At 37.6% G+C, this 19208-nt stretch overlaps 1 protein-coding gene across 1 annotated transcript in view; it reads left to right on the forward strand.

Moving 5' to 3' along the window:
* The window catches only part of CHM (CHM Rab escort protein), a 196058-nt gene that overhangs the window by 42893 nt on the left and 133957 nt on the right, over nt 1-19208 (forward strand). Inside the window, exons 4-5 of the mRNA XM_056124100.1 lie at nt 600-724; nt 12384-12768. Of these exons, the coding sequence (XP_055980075.1) occupies nt 600-724; nt 12384-12768 (510 nt within the window). The remainder of the gene's footprint in view (nt 1-599; nt 725-12383; nt 12769-19208) is intronic.

Raw genomic sequence — 19208 nt, forward strand, 5'->3', positions numbered from 1 at the left:
ATACAAAGATTATAATAATTCTTATATTTGAGTCACTACTTTTCATATTCTTCATATAATCAAAATTTGACTTGTCATGATGATTAGTGACTTTTCTCTGTGTCAAGCCTTCAAAGTTCAGAATGTCAGTAGAAAAAGCAAATTTAGAACCTATTACATAGCAAAATATGGAAAAAATTATTAACAGGTAGAATGTGCAACAAATCCACTTGACTCACTGCTGGCAAGTTTGTTGTCCTAGTTCTTAAAGCAGTATAAAAACATCTATGCAGTATAAAAACACTGCATTAAAAATATCTCATATTCTGCTAGAAACCTGGATTTTATACATTAAATTTATTTATATAATATATAATATATAATATATAAATATATAAATACATTTATACATTATATAAAACCTAGATTTTATACATTATTTTCCTCTTTTTCCTTTGAATTTGGCTTATTATTCTGGAGTCACTTCAGTGATCTTTGCCTTTATGTTTTGATAGGATGGAAGAAAAAACATGAATGTTGATGAGCTGTACATTTTGTCACGAAATAATCAGCTGAAGTAGCCCAATTTAATTAAAACTTTGTATCTGTGTTTTGCTTAGGAAAACAATGACCCTGGAAATGAAAGTCTAGCATGGCAAGAGCAGATCCTTGAAAATGAAGACATTATTGCTCTCAGCAGGAAGGACAAAACCATTCAACATGTGGAAGTATTTTGTTATGCCAGGTATGAAAAATAATTACTTAGGGTGAACTGAATGACTTCTTAATATGTAATTTTAGTTTAGTTTAGTTTCCAAAAGATGGTTTTAACATTAATGTATATTGTACTGATGTACAAGGTTGCTGCACTCAATTACCACAAAAGTGCCTTGACCACCCCCTGCTATTCCTATATCCGCTCTAGTCTAGTTTTTACTCTCATTCATCCTCATTTTCTTTTGTTGTCAGTTATGTAATCCAGCGGGTAGGGCGTTCGCCTTACAAGCGGCCAACATGGCCGACCCGAGTTCGATTCCTCCGCCCCTCTCGGAGAGCCCGGCAAGCTACCGAGAGTATTGGATATGCCAGACACAGTAACAACAAAGTCTCCAATGGAGACGTTACTGGGCCCGCTCGAGCAAATCGACGATCAACGGGAGGGCCTTTACCTTTACCTTTATGTAATCCAGAGCCAAGGGTTTGCTGTTGTTCTATACAGTCTGTTCCTTATTTTATCTCTCAGAATTCCAGAGATGAATCATCTGGCTTATGTTCTCCCTATAATGCTTATCATAATATCATAATATCCTCCATTTCTGTCCATATTTTAATGACCTACATGATTTTATTTTTTCTTTGTACAGCATAGCGTTCTATTTTGTCTGTATACCACAGTGTCATTTTTTCTGTCATTGGACTTTTGGGTTATTTCTATGTCCTTGCTATTGTAGTAAATGCTGCAGTGAACATAGGTGTTTTTACTTTTTAATTTTTCCTTAGGTGAGTTATTATTCTGCTATTCATTTTTCCTTTTTAACTGCTTTTTATTTTTTGTTCATAGTACTATTAATAGTGGTTTGTCATGGATGAATATGGTGTTACATATATCTTTTCAAAGGAATATTTTTGTATTTTGCAGGAAGATTCCAACAAATAGGAACACTAGGTCACATGAAAATTCTATTCTGACCTTTTGTTAATGAAATCTAGCACTTCTCTCTGTAAAGGCTGGACTAGAGGACATTGTTACCTAAAGTGAATGAGGGTTCCCTTTTCACCCCGCCAGCTCTGGTTGTTTCCATTCTTTCTTATATATTCCATTTTAACTTTTTAAGGTGATACCTCATTGTTGTTTTTACTTATGCTTCCCTGATAATAAGTGATCATGACTGCCTTTTCATATTCCTACTACCTATCCATATGTCTTCTTTGAGGAAATGCCTCTTCATCTCCTCTCCCCATTTTTTCATGGGGTTGTTATTGTTTTTATTTTTATGGGTGCTTTATGTATTTTGCCTATTATCTCTTTTTGTATTGTATTGTTTGAAAATATTGTTTGAAAATGTTTTTTCCTATTCTGTAGTGTATCATTTAATTTATGCTGAGTTTGTTTTGCCATGGAAAACTTCTTAAATTTGATGGGTTTCATTTGTTTATTTTTGCTTTTGTTGTCTTTCCCTAAAATTTATATGGAGTTATACCACTCCATGTATAGCTTAAAGCCATTTTGAGAAAAGACAAGTTGGAAGGTATCATAACTCTTCGCTTTTAATTTTATTAGAAAAACTATAGTAATTAAAGAGCATGAATAAGTGAAACCAATTGATTAGAATTGAGAACCAGAGAGAAATAAACCCTCACATCTATGGACAATAAATTTTGTATGTGTTTTGTGTCATCCCTGATGATGCTCAGGGCTTATTCCTACCTCTGTGCCCAGGGATTACTCCTGGCAGGCTTGTGGGACCGTATGTGGTGCTGGGGATCGAACCTGGGTTGGATATATGCAAGGTAACCCTACATGCAGTATATGTCATTCCAGCCTTAGACAGTTAACTTTTTTGTTTTGATACTGGGCTGCAGCAGAGGTGTTCAGGACTTACTTCTGGCTTCGCATCCAAGGATCACTCCTGTTGGGGTTTGAGTGACCATATGTGATGCCAGAGATAAAACTCAAGTCAGCCACTTGTAAGGCACACGCTTTACCATCTGTACTGTGTCTCTAGGCACAGTTAATTTTTGAAAACACTAGCTGCATGAAGTAGAGCACTGAAAGCCCGTTTAGGAATTGGTGCTAGAAAAACTAGTAACCACATGAAGAAAAAGAAATTGGGTTTCTAAGTTGCACCATACACAAAAGTTAGTTCAGAATGGATTAAAGGACTCAAGATTAGACAACAAGAAATAAAATACTTTACGTTTAACATAAGGAAACCTTTCCAGGTTCTGGACCTCAAAGACATCACCAATCATTTGATTCCATTGGCAAAGAAAACAACAGCAAAAATAAACAAAAGAGACTATGATAAAGTAAATTCTACAAGGCAGTAGTACTTTTTTTAAAAAATTCTTATGGGAATTCGAAGACATTAATTTGAGTGGTTATGGTATAACCATGAACTAGTTTTTGTCACCTTCCACTAGATGGTGGTGAGGAAATTAATTTTTTTCTTTTTTTTAAAATTTTATTGAATCTACCGTGAGGTAAATAGTTACAGCTTTTCGTTTGGTTACAATCACACAATGATCAAACACCCATCCCTCCACCAGTGCATATTCCTCACCACCAATATCCCCGGTATGCCCCCACTTTCCCGCCCTCCCCCGGCCTCCATGGCAAACATTGTTCCCCATAATCTCTCTCTACTTTTGGGCATTATGGTTTGCAATACAGATATCGAGAGGTCATCTTGTTTGGTCCTTTATCTAATTTCTGCACACATCTCCCATCCTGACTGATTCCTCCAGCCATCATTTTCTTAGTGAGCCCTTCTCTATTCCAGCTGCCTTCTCCCCTTTGCTCATGAGGCAGGCTTCCAGCTATGGAGCAATCTATCTGTCCCGTGTATTTACTATCCTTAGGTGTCTGCCTCATGTTAATTTCTTAAGCATAGAGTAAAATGTTTTTATTGCAAACAAAAGCAAGCTGGATGGTAGAAATACTCCTAGTAGTAGTGGAAGGGTATTTCTAAATGGAGTTCTAGTAAGGGGCAACTGCTCTCCCTTTTCAATACTTTTCTACGTAATGAGTTGGGCAAATAATTTTATTTTTCTTTTATTAGGCTTAGATGTTCCTAGGTAATCTTAAGGGTTGGTTTGCTTGTAATACAGAAGTTTTCTCTCAGAAGCTATCTTATCTTTAGCTTTTCTGTTTCTGATCTTGGGGCAGGCAGGTGGCTGTTGTGCCCAAACTTGTAGCATGCATCCTTCTCCTAGGGATATTTCCCTTAGTTTATTTACCCAAATGTTGATGATAGAAAGTAATCTAAGCTAAAACCAAAAATAAATTCTTAGTTGCTTCTTTTTTTGTATCCATGAAAACTCCTTGACTGGTATATACTGGTATTCTGGCCCTTTCAGAAGTAATTTTTGATACTACAAGTCCTCTATTTTTCTATTACAAGCCCTCTATTTTCTGTTATTTATGTGAGTTGGAATTTAATTTCAAATGAATGACAAGTTTGAATACAGAGGAAATCATATTTTCATTTTTTTTACTAGTGAAACACCATGAGGTATAGTTGTAGACTTACAAACTTTCATGCTTGGGTTTCAGTTATACAATAATAGACTACCCATCCCTCTACCAGTGCCTATTCTGCACCAGTGATCCCAGTAGCCCTTCCACCCCGCCTCTGTGGCAGGGCATTCCCTTTTGCTCACTCTTTCCTTTAGGGTGTTGCAGTCTGCAATAGAGGTATTGAGTGGCCATCGTGTTTCGTTTATAGTCTACTTTCAGCATGCATCACGCATCCTGAGCGAGTCCTCCAAACATCCTTTACTTGGTGTTCTCTTCTCTGTCTGAGCTGCCTTTCCCCGCAGAATGTGCTGCTGGCTTCCAAGACATGGAGCAGACCTCCTGGTACTTATTCTTGGGTCTTCGTCTCCCATTCTGTTTCTTTATATTCTGCAGATGAGTGCAGTCTTTCTATGTCTGTCCCTCTCTTTCTGCTCATTTCACTTAGCATGATATCTTCCAGTTAGAACCACTTGAATTTAAATTTCCTGACTTCATCTTTGCTAAGAGCTGCATAGTATTCTATTGTGTAGATGTACCAAAGTTTCTTTAACCAGTCATCTGTTCTCAGGCACTCAGGTTTTTGCCAGATTCTGCTATTGTGAACAATGCAGCAATGAACATAGAAGTGCAGATGTCATTTTGAATGTACTTTTTTTGCCTCTCTGGGATATATTCCACGGAGTGGTATTGCTGGGTCAAATGAGAGCTCAGTTTTTAATTTTTTTGAGAATCATCCATACCATTTTCCAAAAGGGCTGAACCAGTCGGCATTCCCACCAGCAGTGAAGGTAAGGTAAAGGTAAAGGCCCTCCCGTTGATCGTCGATTTGCTCGAGCGGGCCCAGTAACGTCTCCATTGGAGACTTTGTTGTTACTGTATCTGGCATATCGAATACTCTCGGTAGCTTGCCGGGCTCTCCGAGAGGGGCGGAGGAATCGAACTCGGGTCGGCCATGTTGGCCGCGTGTAAGGCGAACGCCCTACCCGCTAGCAGTGAAGGAGGGTCTCTTTTTCACCACATCCACGCCAACACTGGTTGCCTTTGTTCTTTTGGATGTGGGCCAGTCTCTGTGGTGTGAGATGATTTCTCATTGTGGTTTTGTTCTGCATCTCCCTGATGACTAGTGATGTAGAGCATTTTCTCATGTGTCTTTTTGCCATTCAGATTTCTTCTTTGAGGAAGTTTCTGTTCATTTCGTTGCTCCATTTTTTGATGGGGTTGGATGTTTTCTTCTTGAGGAGTTCAACCAGTACTTTGTATATCCTTGATATCAACCCCTTGTCAGATGTGTATTCGGCGAATATCCTTTCCCATTCTGTAGATTGTCTTTGTATTTTGGTCACTGTTTCTTTTGAGGTGCAGAAGCTTCTTAGTTTAAGATAGTCCCATTTGTCTATCTCTGTTTTCACTTGGTTGGCCAGTGTCGTGTCATCTTTGAAGATACCATTCAGTGTTGTGGAGGGTTTTGCCAACCTTGTCTTCGATGTCCTTATAGATTCTGGTTTGAGGTCTTTAATCCATTTTGATCTTACTTTTGTACATGGTCTTAGGTAGAGATCGGAGCCCATGTTTTTGCATGTAGCTGTCCAATTTTGCCAGCACAACTTGTTAATGAGTCTTTCCTTGCTCCACTTATAAATGATTAGATGATCACATGTTTTGGGGGAGATGTCAGTATATTCAACCCTGTTCCATTGGTCTGCAGCTCTGCCTTTGTTCCAGTTACCATGCTGTTTTAATTACTACTGCTTTGTAGTAGAGTTTGAGGTTTGGGAGGTTGATTCCTCCCATTTTCTTTTTCCTAAGAATTGGTTTCCTGAGTGCAAAGCCAAAGCCAGGAGTAACCCCTGAGCATTGCTGGATGTGACCCAAAAAGAAAAAAAAATCAACTGTTGTAAGGTGAACCAAATCTCTTCACTGACTTTTACTCTGACCTGGGGGGTGAGTTTGGGAGCAGAAATAGAAGAGCTGAAGTAGACTGAGCTAAAGAGCGAGAAGCTGAGAATGAGGATGAGGGAGCGGAGCTGAAGGAGAGGATGAAGGTGCTTGGGGGAACATATGGGATGCCGGGGACTGAACCTGGGTTGGCCGTGTGCAAGGCAAACGCCCTACACACTGTGCTATCACTCCGGCCCCACAACAGTTGATTTTTAAGGCCAATTTGTTCCAGATTTCTGTACAATAAGAGGCCTCTTATCATGCAGGGATGAAAAGTGTGGGTCTCCTTTCCATCTAGCTTAAACTGCCTTCTAGTAGTTAGGGCGTTTGCCTTGCACATGGCTGACCTGGGTTTGATTCCTCTGCCCCTCTCGGAGAGCCCAGCAAGTCACCAAGAGTGTTCTACCTGCACGGCAAAGCCTGGCAAGCTACCTGTGATGTATTCGATATGCCAAAAACAGTAACAACAAGTCTCACAATGGAGATGTTACTGGTGCCCGCTTGAGAAAATTGATGAACAACTGGAGGACAGTGCTACAGTGCTAAGAATTGCTTTAGCTATTCGTGGGTGATTATTGTTCCATATGAATTTCAGGAGTGTTTTCTCCATTTCTTTGAAGAATGTCATGGGTATCGTTATAGGGATCACATTGAAATTTTACAATGCTTTGGAGAGTGTTGCTATTTTGACAATGTTAATTTTCCTCATCCATGAGCAGGGGATCAAGTTTCTAGCCCCTCTCTCACAGGGACCATCCCATGCATCTGCTCTCTCCACTTGTCCCCTTGCCACATGAATCCTGGCTTTCCTCCTTCAGGGATTGAGAGATGGGACAGGAGTCAATACAGTACATTACACAAAGTTGTAAGTGGCTCCACACTGCGAACATACTCATGTATGGCCGCACTAGCAGTGCTCCACGGCCCCAGCCTTTGGCCACGCCTTCCTTCATCACAATGACTGAGTCCTTTCCTGTCCCCATTGACCTGGCCTGGTCCCCACTGTGTGCGATTCACTTTGTCATCTCCCAGATATCTCCTTGTACCACTGCATCAGACTAAAGCATCCTAATATTTTGGATCATGGACACAAACTTGATGTTTATGTGAAATTACTACAGAAATACCTGACACAAAGATTCACTGTATGAGAGATGACCAATAACCCACTTACAAATCAAAAATCTATTTAATCAGTATTTCTGACAATTCTGTGTTCTGATTTTTCTACCATAGTAATTAAGGAAGCAAGTAGAAAAATGGTGTCTGCTGTAGGCCAGCACACTAAAAATCATACTGAGATCAGGTTATAGTCCTGTCTTTACCATTTGCTTCCTATGTGGTAACGAGAAACATATCTTTTCTCTGGTCCTGTGTTCTATCATTAGCAAAGTATGAAGTGCTTAGACTAGCTAATCTAGTTACTAGTTCTATAGTAAGAAAAGAGAAGTAAACAACTGCACCAGTAAGCTGAGGGCAAGCTTGTACCCTTTAATGCAGAGTCAGATAACATTTTGTTTTGAATATCTGTGAATCTTGAAACTTTCACTATACATTAAGTAGATGTGTGCAATACACATACATAGAGCAACTGACCCATGGACCCAACTTTTCTCCTCGATCTCTATAGTACAACTCTGATGATCCAGAGAGGTTCCATCTGAAATCAGCCCAATTACTTACATTCACCCTGCTGTTCAGCCTCTTTCTAGCCAGGAATCTGAATAACTAATTTTAAAATAATGACTATCTGGTTTACTTGAGGTCTGAGCTCTTGATCTATTGGTTCCTTAACCAATTTCTATCCCTGTCTCTTAGTTTTTCTTTAGTGTGAAGGCTGTTTGGTCTGATACAAGTATGGCCATCACTCTTTAAATATACCTTTGGCTTTTATGACTGTTTTTAATTCTTTGCAGCTTGTTCATCAGGTGATTATAAATATGTTTTCTGTAAGTAGCAGAAGGCTGGGTTTTGTTTCCTGATAATGCAGCTAATCTAACTTTTGATAGATCTCAGTTCGTTGACATTTTGGACATTGTTAATGTGAAGGAGATTGTCTCCATTGTTCTCTAAAGATTTTGTTTGTTTTTGCCATTTGACATCAGTGTATTAAGGCGGGCCTTTTAGTATTCTTTGCAGCACTGATTTGGATACAACCAATGTTTTTAACTGTAAGGTAGAGGATTCTTTATTGATGGTAATTTTCATTAAGTACTTTGAATTTATCAATTTAAACATAAATATTTAGTTTTTTTAAGATATCTTAGTAAGTTGAAGGCAGTGAAAAAATTAACATAAATGTTGAATTATCAAATAAATAAATAAGTTTATTTTGAGAAAATTGATGAGAATTTTATCTTATTCCCTTGTATCTGAAGCATTGGATCTCTTCTGCCTCTTTAGGTAGTTTGACTCTCTCTTTAGCTCATGCAGTTTTGATTATGTCTTGGTGTTGTTCTCTTCGAGTTCATCACTCTTTGGGTCTGCTTGATCAGTACATAAGTCTTTCTCCTGAAAACCGAGGACATTTTTCAGCCAAAATCTCTTTCTTTACTCTCCTACCTCTAGTTTGGAGGTAGCTTCTGTTGCTGTGACCCATTAAATATCTTAAATTTCCTTCATTAAAAATCTTATTTATTTCTGGTTCTCTTTATTAGTGCTTTTTCTCTCTGTGAGTCTTGCTAGTAGTTTATCAGTCTTGTTTATTTTTCTCAAAGACCAAGCTCTCAATATGTGCAGGTATGACCACAGAACAAAAACAAAAGAAAAAATGAAAAAATACATTATAAGGAAAAATGTGCAAATGTCCTTTTGTATTAATGCTTTTCTGTCCTGGGGATAGATACACAAAAGTGGAATTTCTGGGTCATATGACAAATCAAACATGAGTTTATTGAAAACTCTCCATACTGTTTGTACTAAGGGATGAGCCAGATAACATCTTCACCAACACAGATTGTTCTCTATATTTTTGATATGTCACATTCTCACTCGTGTGAAATAATATCTTATTGTCTTCTTGATTTGGATTTTCCTGATAATAAGTGATGCTAAGAACTCTTCCATTAGCCTATTGGCCATCCACCTTGCTTCCTCAGAGAATTGTTTGTTCATTTCTTTATGTTTTGATAGGTATTTTGTTGAAGTTTGTGAGTAATTTATATATCCTGGTTATCTAATGCGTTGAATGCTAATATTTTTCCATTAAATTAGCTGTATTAGTTTTATCCTGTGTTACTTTTGCCGTGTGGAAACTCTTTATGTAATGTGTTCCATTTGTTTATGTTTGATTCTGTTGCCTTTTCCAGTGGCATCATATCATTGCCAGAGATGATACAAGCTACATTTAGAGGTCTGAATCTGGAGCATTCTGCCTATATTTTCTTTAGTTTACTTTACATTTGCTGGTTGGATCTCATGGTTTTTGATACGCTTTGAATTTACTTTCATGTAAGGTTTGAGATATGGATCCAGCTTCAATTTTAACAGGTGGTTATCCAGTTTTCCTAATACCATTTGTTTAAGAGGCTATCTTCCCTCCATTTCATGTTCTCAGTCACTTCATGAAAAATTCCAGCCTCCCTTTATGGCAGGTACCCTCCTCCTCCTCCTCCTCCTCCTCCTCCTCCTCCTCCTCCTCCTCCTCCTCCTCCTCCTCCCCCTCCCTCTTCCCCTCCCCCTCCCCCCTCCCCTCCTCTCCTTCCCCCTCCTCCCCCTCCTCTCCCTCCCCCTCCTCCTCCTCCTCCTCCTCCTCCTCCTCCCCCCTCCTTTTTTCTTCTCTCTCTCTGTCTCTCTCTTCATCCCTTTCTTGTCTTACCTCCCCACACCCCCTTTAGGGCATTGTGGTCTGCAATATAGATACTGAAAGGTTATCTGCTATATCCCTTTACATACTTTTAACATTCAGTTCCTGTCCAGCATGATCATTTCCACCTATTATTGTCATACTGGTTCCTTCTTTATCTTACCTACCCTTTGCACAAATCATTGATTCCAAACCATGACCAGTCTTTCTAGCTCCTGTTTTCCCTGGTTGTGGATATTAGTCTCCTACTATATTTATTTTTATATACCACAAATGAATGCAGTCATTCTATATCTGTCCCTCTCTTTCTGACTCATTTCATTCAGAATGATACTCTCTAAATCCCAAAAGAATAAGAGCAACCAGTGCTGGTATGGCTGTGGAGAAAAGAGGGCTCTCCTTCATTGCTGGTGGGAATGCTGATTGGTCCAACCTTTTTGAAAAACAATATGGACATTCCTCAAAAAACAAGAAATTGAGCTCCCACTTGTCCCAGCAATACCATTTCTGTAAATATACCCTGGTGTATAAACACACAGCAGAAACACCATCTACACTGCTATGTTCATTGCAGCACTATTCACAATAGCTAGAATCTGGAAACAATTTGAGTGCCTGGCAACAGGCAAAGGGATAAAGAAATTATGGCATAACTCTACGATGCAACTGCTAGGACAAATGAAGTCAGGAAATTTGTATATGGGATTTTTGACCAGATACTCTTTTTGGTTTATAGGTTCTTTTTCAAAATTCAGCTGTCATTTTATTTTAGCCATAATTCCTTTCGATGTTTAGTCTTTTTAGTTTGATGTAGTACTTGTTTGTTTAATTTTAATTTTATTTTAGCCACTTGTGAGTCGCAGTTCTTAGTTATGGGGTTTCATACATACAGCTTCTGCAGACTTGAGTTTTTTATCTCATCTATGCAATCTTTTATTAGTGACATTTCTGTGCGTAGCTTTCCAATTTCTGCTCGTTTCTACCCGTAATTTCTCGATTGTTTCTTTCATGTCCTCCTTTAATTTACTGGAAATCTGTCTCACTGTTTCATTGAGTTTATTGAACATCTTCATTGCTTCATATCTGGATTCTTTCTCATAGAGGTCCCTTAGGTGAGTAGTACCTATTGAGGCTTCTGGACTCTTTTCATAGTCTGCCTCTCACGGTGGGGATTTGCATTGTTTCTTCGTGTTGGTGTAGAGGTATGGAGACTGAGATGTTACACGAGATTGCTGAGTATGAGTAAAGTGCTCGGCCCAAAATTAGGCCATGCCCACTTCTACAGAGGCCACGCCCACTTCTACAGAGGCCACGCCCCCTACGTATCCTGGTGTGTGTGTGTGTCTGTGTGTGGGGTACAACCTGGGGGAGGAAGAAGCCCGGGCACAGCGTTGGGGATGAACAGGCAGAGGCTCAGGGATGGTGAGCGTCCCAGTGTCCTAGAGGACGCCTGGGGAGTGTACATGGAGAAAGCCAAGTTGCGGGTTCGAGCACTGACTGACCTGGGGGAGGAAGAAGACGGGGCACAGCGTGGGGCACAGCATTGGGCACGAACAGGAAGAGCACATACAACTTCCAAAACGATACCTTTCACCAGAATGTTTCCTTCCCTCTACCTTTAGATTTGTTTTTTTTTTCTTAGTTTTGCTTTCTTTTCAATGAAGGTCAATCATTGATAATTCTCCATTCAATATTATGGGAAGTTTTGCCATTGTTTTCCTTAATATTTTATATGGACTTAGGCCTAACATCAAGTTTCCAATATGTTTTCAGTTAATTTTTGTTTTTGGTATGAGGTACTGTTCCAGTTCCTTTTTTTTTCTTTACATTTGCCTTACCAATTTTCCCTGCACCATTTGTGATGAGACTTTTCTTTCTTTAATTTATCTTCTTGGCTTTTTTTTTTCTTATAAATTACCTCTCAATAGTCGTGAGAGCTTACTAGTTCTTAGTTTTATTCAATTTTGGGTCTGAGTCAGCGTTTGTTCCAACACTACTATGGAATGATTACTATGACTTTAGAATATAGTTTAGTCTCAGAATGAGATACCTCCCATCCTCTTTTGTTTCATAATTGTTTGGACTATTCAGGGGGTTTTATGCTGCATAAACTTTTTGGTAGTATTTGATCTATGTCCTTGAAGAATACCATTGGAATTTTGATAGAAATTCCATCACATCTATATAAGATTTTTGGTAGGATGTAATTTTAAATATGTTAATTCTTTCAATATATGATCATTAAATATTTTTCAATATCCTTGTGAACAAAGTTTTAATGGGTGGGTCATACTAAGGTAAAACATACACCAAATTCGGTAAAATAAGTACAATAGGAAAATAAGAGTAACCATGAAAAGTAAAAATATGGCTAATTTCAGTGATTAAAATCATGTTGCTAATTTTTTAATTTATCATTAGTCAGGATTTGCATGAAGATGTTGAAGAAGTTGGTGCACTGCAGAAAAATCACACTTCTGTGATCTCAGCAAGTTCCACTGAAGCTGCAGATTCTGCCTGCTTGCCTAGAGATGATGAGTCATTAAGCACTGCAAGCTGTGAAATGCCCATAGAACCAATTCTAAGCCTTGATCCAGAGAGTATCCTCAAAGAAAATGATGTTCAAATTTCAGAGGAGAAAGATCATTGTGATGATAAAACTTGTGTTCCATCAACTTCAGAAGAAGATACAAGCCAAACTATGCCTGTAGCAGAGGATGCCACAGAGCAACCAAAGAAAAACAGAATTACTTATTCACAAATTATTAAAGAAGGCAGAAGATTTAATATTGATTTGGTATCAAAGGTAAGTTAACATTTTACCTGTCTTACTGAAGAACACTAAAGTTTTTAATTGATTAAAAAATAGCATTGGGGCCCATAAACTGAATTTTCTTAATTTTATTTACTTTAGAACATTATATTAAAATATATTAACCAGAAATTTATGATAATAATTTAAGTTCTTTATGTATAGGTTACAAGTACATTGCATACAAAGGTAAGTAACTTTCACTGTACACAAAGAAAAATAATTCACAAAAGGGACCAGGCTGCTTGCCTTGCACATGTAAGAACCCGGGTTTGATCCCTGGCACTACATACAAAAACAAACAAAACTACATTACAAATTCCCATTGGTATATCTAAAGGTACTTGAATATTATTCTTTTAATTTATGAATAGTATGATTTATCAAAAATATTCTAATAAATCTCATTAATCTTTTTATTCACCATCAAGTTACTAAATACAATTATTTTACATTAATTATAATATATATCATATATATATAAACAATGTTTTAACAATGTCAATTCTCCCAATCCATGCTCATGAAATATTTTTCCATTTCCTTGTGAACAAAGTTGTAATGGGTAGGTCACATTAAGATAAAACAAACATACATTAAGTAAGTAAAGTAAAGGCCCTCCCGTTGATCGTCGATTTGCTCGAGCGGGCCCAGTAACGTCTCCATTGGAGACTTTGTTGTTACTGTGTCTGGCATATCGAATACTCTCGGTAGCTTGCCGGGCTCTCATTAAATTTGGTAAAATAAATAGGAGGGAAAATAGAATTACCATGAAAAGTTAAAACAACATAAAAATGTAGCTAGATTCAATATTTCAAATTACATTATTATGATTTTTCATTAGTGAGGATTTGCATGAAGAGCTGCTCTTAGTATCTGTATATTATTGTAAGCTCTGAATGTACTGTGCATTTTAAAAAAATTTTTATTAGTGAGACACCATGAGGTACAGTTGTAGACTTAGAAATTTTTGTGCTAGGGTTTCTATTATACAGTGATCAAATACCCATCCCTCCACCAGTGCCCGTTTCCCACTACCACAGATCCCAGTATCCATCCTTACCCCCATCCCCCCCACCCCAGGGGTTTGTCAAATTTGACATCTTCAGTGGATAATTTAATAGTGGTTGTGGCAGAGAAATCAGGAAGAAAGCTATTATCTTATTTTATGTTTATATTCATACCTCTGTTAGGTCAGTGTGACTTCATAGGAAGCCTTTAGGTCCTAACAAGAAGTAGTATTGCGTTGGATTTATCAGAAGCAAGATTTAGTCCCAAAAGAAAATCTGTAAAATAAAGGATAATGGCCTTAAAACGTTAAAGGATACAGGTCTGTTTGAAAGAAGGGAAAAATATAATCCCGTAAATTAAGGATATAAAATGAGAATAAAACAAATCCCATAAATGGAGAGTCAGAAATGAAAGTAGAGAAAAAACAAATCCCCTAAATTGAGGGTAAAAATGCTAAATTTAAATAAAATAGGTTAGGGTAGTGAATAGCATTTTGTTACTCAAATCTGTGTTTTTACATGTATGTGTTCTCTTGAATTTCTACATTAGAATTAAAGCAGAGGTACTAATGTATGCTCTTCACATTTTTCACTACAGTTCCATACACTCATTACTGATAATCTGTTTGAACTAGCTGCTGATCTCTCTCTGATTATGTCCTGATTTGAGTTTATTATTGACTAGATCAAACTTTACATTTCTATGCATTATTTTCCATCTTAACTTCCTACTTAGGTAGTGCTATGTCTTGAAATATAGTTTTCTTTCTATGTTACCTTGGTTATTGATTTCTATGTGTAGATTTCGTTATGATCACAGGACATTGACGATATAGGTTTTGACTGTCAGGCCATCTTGGCCCCACCCCCTCATTTTTAAGGTAATTTTATGAACATTTATTGATTTCATACTCTGAAAAGCTACATATTCCGTGATATTGAATTAATATCTTGAAAAATATGTTATAATAATTTAAGTTATTACCTGTAAGTGTGCTATAGTTACCTTATATATCCTGATCTTTAGCAGTGTCCTAAGTCTAGTTTGGTATATCTGAACTACCTGACTTATCTAGGCATTAACATTTTGAAGTTGTGGTGAAACTTGAATATTATTTCAAGTTGTTATGGGAATATTATTTCAAGTTGTTATGGTGAAACTTGAATATATGTTGCTTTGTATTTTACAAAACACATCCATGTGTTTATATATCCTTTATTAAATTTTTGGTGTGGTCACAACCAGCGGTGCTCAGGGCTGGTCCTGGTGGGCTTAGGGAACTATATGGGGTGGCAAGGATCCAACCTGGGTTGGCTCCATGCAAAGTAAGTGCCCTGCCTCCTGTGCTCTTTCTTCAGCCTCTGGATACATCCTTTAAAACACAATTTTATAACTCAGACTTGGTTTATTGCATAATGTTGTACACATGAAACTTTAGTTATTATGTTGCATCAAGAAAAATATCAGTATATTGAGGGGAAATAAGAAAAGACGGATGGGAAATGAAGAAATTGCTTTCTAGGGAAATCCTTGCCCTTAAAAGCATGACCTTAAAGAGACTGCTTTCTAAAAAACTCCTTGCTCATAAAGACACGATCTTAGAATAACATATCTTTAAAACAATAAGATATTTCAAGTGAAGCAAACATAATTATCTAACTTATTTCCCATACGCTCAGTAAAATTCAAGTATATTTTAGCTTTTGACCATTCTGAAATTTTTGTGGTAGATTAATTATAGAGTACTTAAAATATAGTTTAATATGAATGCATATTTATTATTTCTAAGATTCAGAAATATAAGTTTGGCATTTAAATTTGTTTGCAGTATTAAGTTAGATCTTAAATGCATGATTTAAAAAAAATCTACCGTTAAATCTTAAAGACTTTAAATCTTATTTAATGAAAATACATTTTACATTTTTATTTATTGATATTTGTGTGATCTTATGACTCTGAGGGATCATTAAATATTGGATGTATTCAAACAAGTACCTGCATTTTAGTATAGTTAACGAGTTTAAACTTGACAGTATGTACGTACTTAAAAGCATGAACTTATATGAGTTACTTCATTTATTAGACTGGTGTGAGATGATCTCATTGCCTACTTTTTTGGGATTTTCCTGATAATGAGTGATGCTAAGCCCTTATTCATGAGCCTATTGGCCATCCATCTGTCTTTCAGAGAAGTGCTTGTTCATTTATAATATCCATTTATTGATATAGGTTATTTGCATTTTTTGTTGGTCTTTGTGAGTACTTTATATATCCTGCATACCAACCCTTTATCTGATGTACTGGGTCTGAATATTTTCTCGTTCATTTAGGTGTCTTTGTTTTAGCCTGTGATTTTTTGCTATGATGAATCTCTTTAATCTGACGTGGTCCCCTTTGTTTATTTTTTTTTATTCCTTTGCCTTTTCCACTGGCATAATACCATAGAAGACCAAATTTTGGAGCACATTGCCTGTATTTCCTCAGTATATTTTATAGATTCTAATCTGATATCAAGGTCTTTGATCCACTTAGAATTGACTTTTGTGTAAGCTGTGATATATGCATCCAGCTGTAATTTTATACACGTTATTGTCCAGTTTTCTCAGCACCACTTGTTGAAGAAGCTTTCACTACATTTTATGTTCTCAGCTCATTTGTCAAAAACTAGTTTACCTAGAGATTTAGTCCTGGACATTCTTTCTTACCCATTGTTCAGAGTCTGTCCTTTCTTCATACCATGCTGTTTTGATCACTATAGATTTATAGTGTAGTTTCAGGTTTGATAATGAGAGACCACCCACTTTCTTATTTTTCTGTCTGGCTTTATGATTCATACAAGCTTTATTACTGATTATTCTAAGTCCTTGAAGCATATTATATGAATAGATTTGGGATGGAGAATGCTGTACTCTATATAATAGTTTAGTTAGGAAGGTCATTTTGACAATATTTATTCTTATAATCAATGAGCATGAAATACTTTTCCATTTCTACTTCATAAGTGATTTAATATTTTCATGGTAAAGATCTCCCATTTTTTTGGTTAAGTTCATTCCTAGGTACTTGATATTTCTGGACATTATTTTTTAAAAAATTTTTTGTAGGAGTACTGCTATTTATTCAGCCACTGATTAGCTGATTGAATTGGGCATGAACTCCACCTTAATTTTTTTTAATTATTTTTTTCTTTTTATATTTATTTATTAAATCACTGTGGGAAAAGTTACTAAGCTTTCAGGTTTAAGTCTCAGTCATACAATGATCGAACAACTTTCCCTTCACCAGTACTCATTTTTCACCACCAAGAACCCCAGTATACCCCCCTCCCACCCCTCCAAATGTCTGTGAGGCAGATGATTTCTACTTAACTCTTCTCTACTTGATTACATTCATTATTTCGACAAAAGATGCACCATTATTGTTTAGAATTTCCCCCCAAACAATCAGAATTGCTGAAAAGGCATTGTGAAATATTTTGTTTTCTGTAGCTGGTTATGAAAATCATATAATGTCTCGCGGCCATGATTTTGGATTTCTGCAAAGAGCCAGATAATTACGAGATTGGTTTCTGTGTGTCTGGTGTCATGGCTGTGCCAGAGAGCTGCCTGTGCGGGGTAACTCGTGACCTCGGTAGGGCGTGAAGGACGAGCCAGTACCGCCCCCACCCCTTCCCATGAGACTGCAGTTGCCCCGTCACCGCCGGCTCATACCCGGCTTTCCTATAAGCTCTGAGGCAGCGGCCACCTTGCTGCCAGGGGGGAAAAGACGGAAGGGAGCAACACCCTTTCCCTCCCGGGGAGGCATGGCACCGTAGTTTAACACATGGCCTGTTCACTTTTCTTCTGCAAGCTGCTGGGCTCTGGACTAAGTCCTTTTGCCTCTGGAGCCATGGTCATGCCAGAGAACCACTTGTGGGGGGCAACTCATGACCTCGGTAGGGCGTGAAGGACGATCCAGTACATTCCCACTTCCCATGAGACTGCAGTTGCCCCTTCACCGCCAGTTCATACCTGGCTTTCCAATAAGCTCTGAGGTGGTGGCCACCTTGCTGCCGGCGGGGAAAGGGCGGAAGGGAGCAACAAACACCCTTTCCCTCCTGGGGAGGCAGGGTGCCGTAGTTTAACACATGGTCCAATCACTTTTCTTCTGCAAGCTGCTGGGCTCTGGACTAAGTCCTTTTGCCTCTGGAGCCATGGCCGTGCCAGAGAGTCACTTGTGGGGGACAACTCATGACCTCGGTAGGGCGTGAACGACCTGGACATTATTTTGAATGGGATATACCTTTTGATCTCATTCTCCTCTGATTAGTGTTCATGCAGAAATAGAACTGAGTTTTGTGTATTGAGTTTGTATCCAATGACTTTACTATATTGATTGTTTCAAGGAGCTTTTTTTGTGAACTCTTTAGGGTTTTCTCTGTAGGCTGGAGCGATAGCACAGCAGGTAGGGCGTTCGCCTTACAAGCGGCCAACATGGCCGACCCGAGTTCGATTCCTCCGCCCCTCTCGGAGAGCCCGGCAAGCTACCGAGAGTATTCGGTATGCCAGACACAGTAACAACAAAGTCTCCAATGGAGACGTTACTGGGCCCGCTCGAGCAAATCGACGATCAACGGGAGGGCCTTTACCTTTTTACCTTACCTTATTATCATGTGATATGCAAATAGAGATAATTGAACTTCTACCTTCCCAATTTGGATGACTTTGATTTTTTTCCTGATTGCTATTGCTAGAACTTATATGAAATAAAAGTGGAAGTTTTAAATACAGTTTTCTTGCATGTAGTCTCAGTGGAAATTCTTTCAGCTTTTCAGCATTAAGAATGACAAATGGCTGTGGGATTGCTATAAATAGCCATTACAATCTTGAAGAAGTTTTCTTCCACCCCCAATTTATTGGGGTTTTCTTTTTTTTATCATGAATGGATATTGTATTTTGTCTAAAACTTTCTCTGGGTTGATTGATATGGCCATGTGATTTTTATCATTCCTTTTTACTGATATAGTATATTATGTTATTTGCTAGATTGAATCCCTGGGATAAATACCACTTGATCATGGTATATGATTTTGGGTTGTACTGTTTGATATGGCTTGCTAAGATTTTGTTGAGCACTTTTGCATCAGTTTTTAACAGGGAAATTGGTCTGAAATTTTCTTATTTAGAAGTTTTATTTTTATCTTCTTTGGGTATTAGTAAAATGTTAGCTTCATAGAAGATATTAGGAAGGATTCCTGTTTCTTCTATGTTTTAGAAGAGCTTATGGAGTAAAAGTAATAAACCTTCCTTGAAGGTTTGACAGAACTCGCCAATAAACCTATCTGGAACAGGATTTTTGTTCTTAATAAGAATATTTATTTTGGATTTTATACCTTTATTAAGTCATAGGTTTAATTATGAATACTCAATATTCCAGAATCAATC

This window comes from Sorex fumeus, unplaced genomic scaffold (assembly GCF_029834395.1).
Source record: "Sorex fumeus unplaced genomic scaffold, SorFum_2.1 ptg000050l, whole genome shotgun sequence".
Taxonomy (NCBI): Eukaryota; Metazoa; Chordata; class Mammalia; order Eulipotyphla; family Soricidae; genus Sorex; species Sorex fumeus.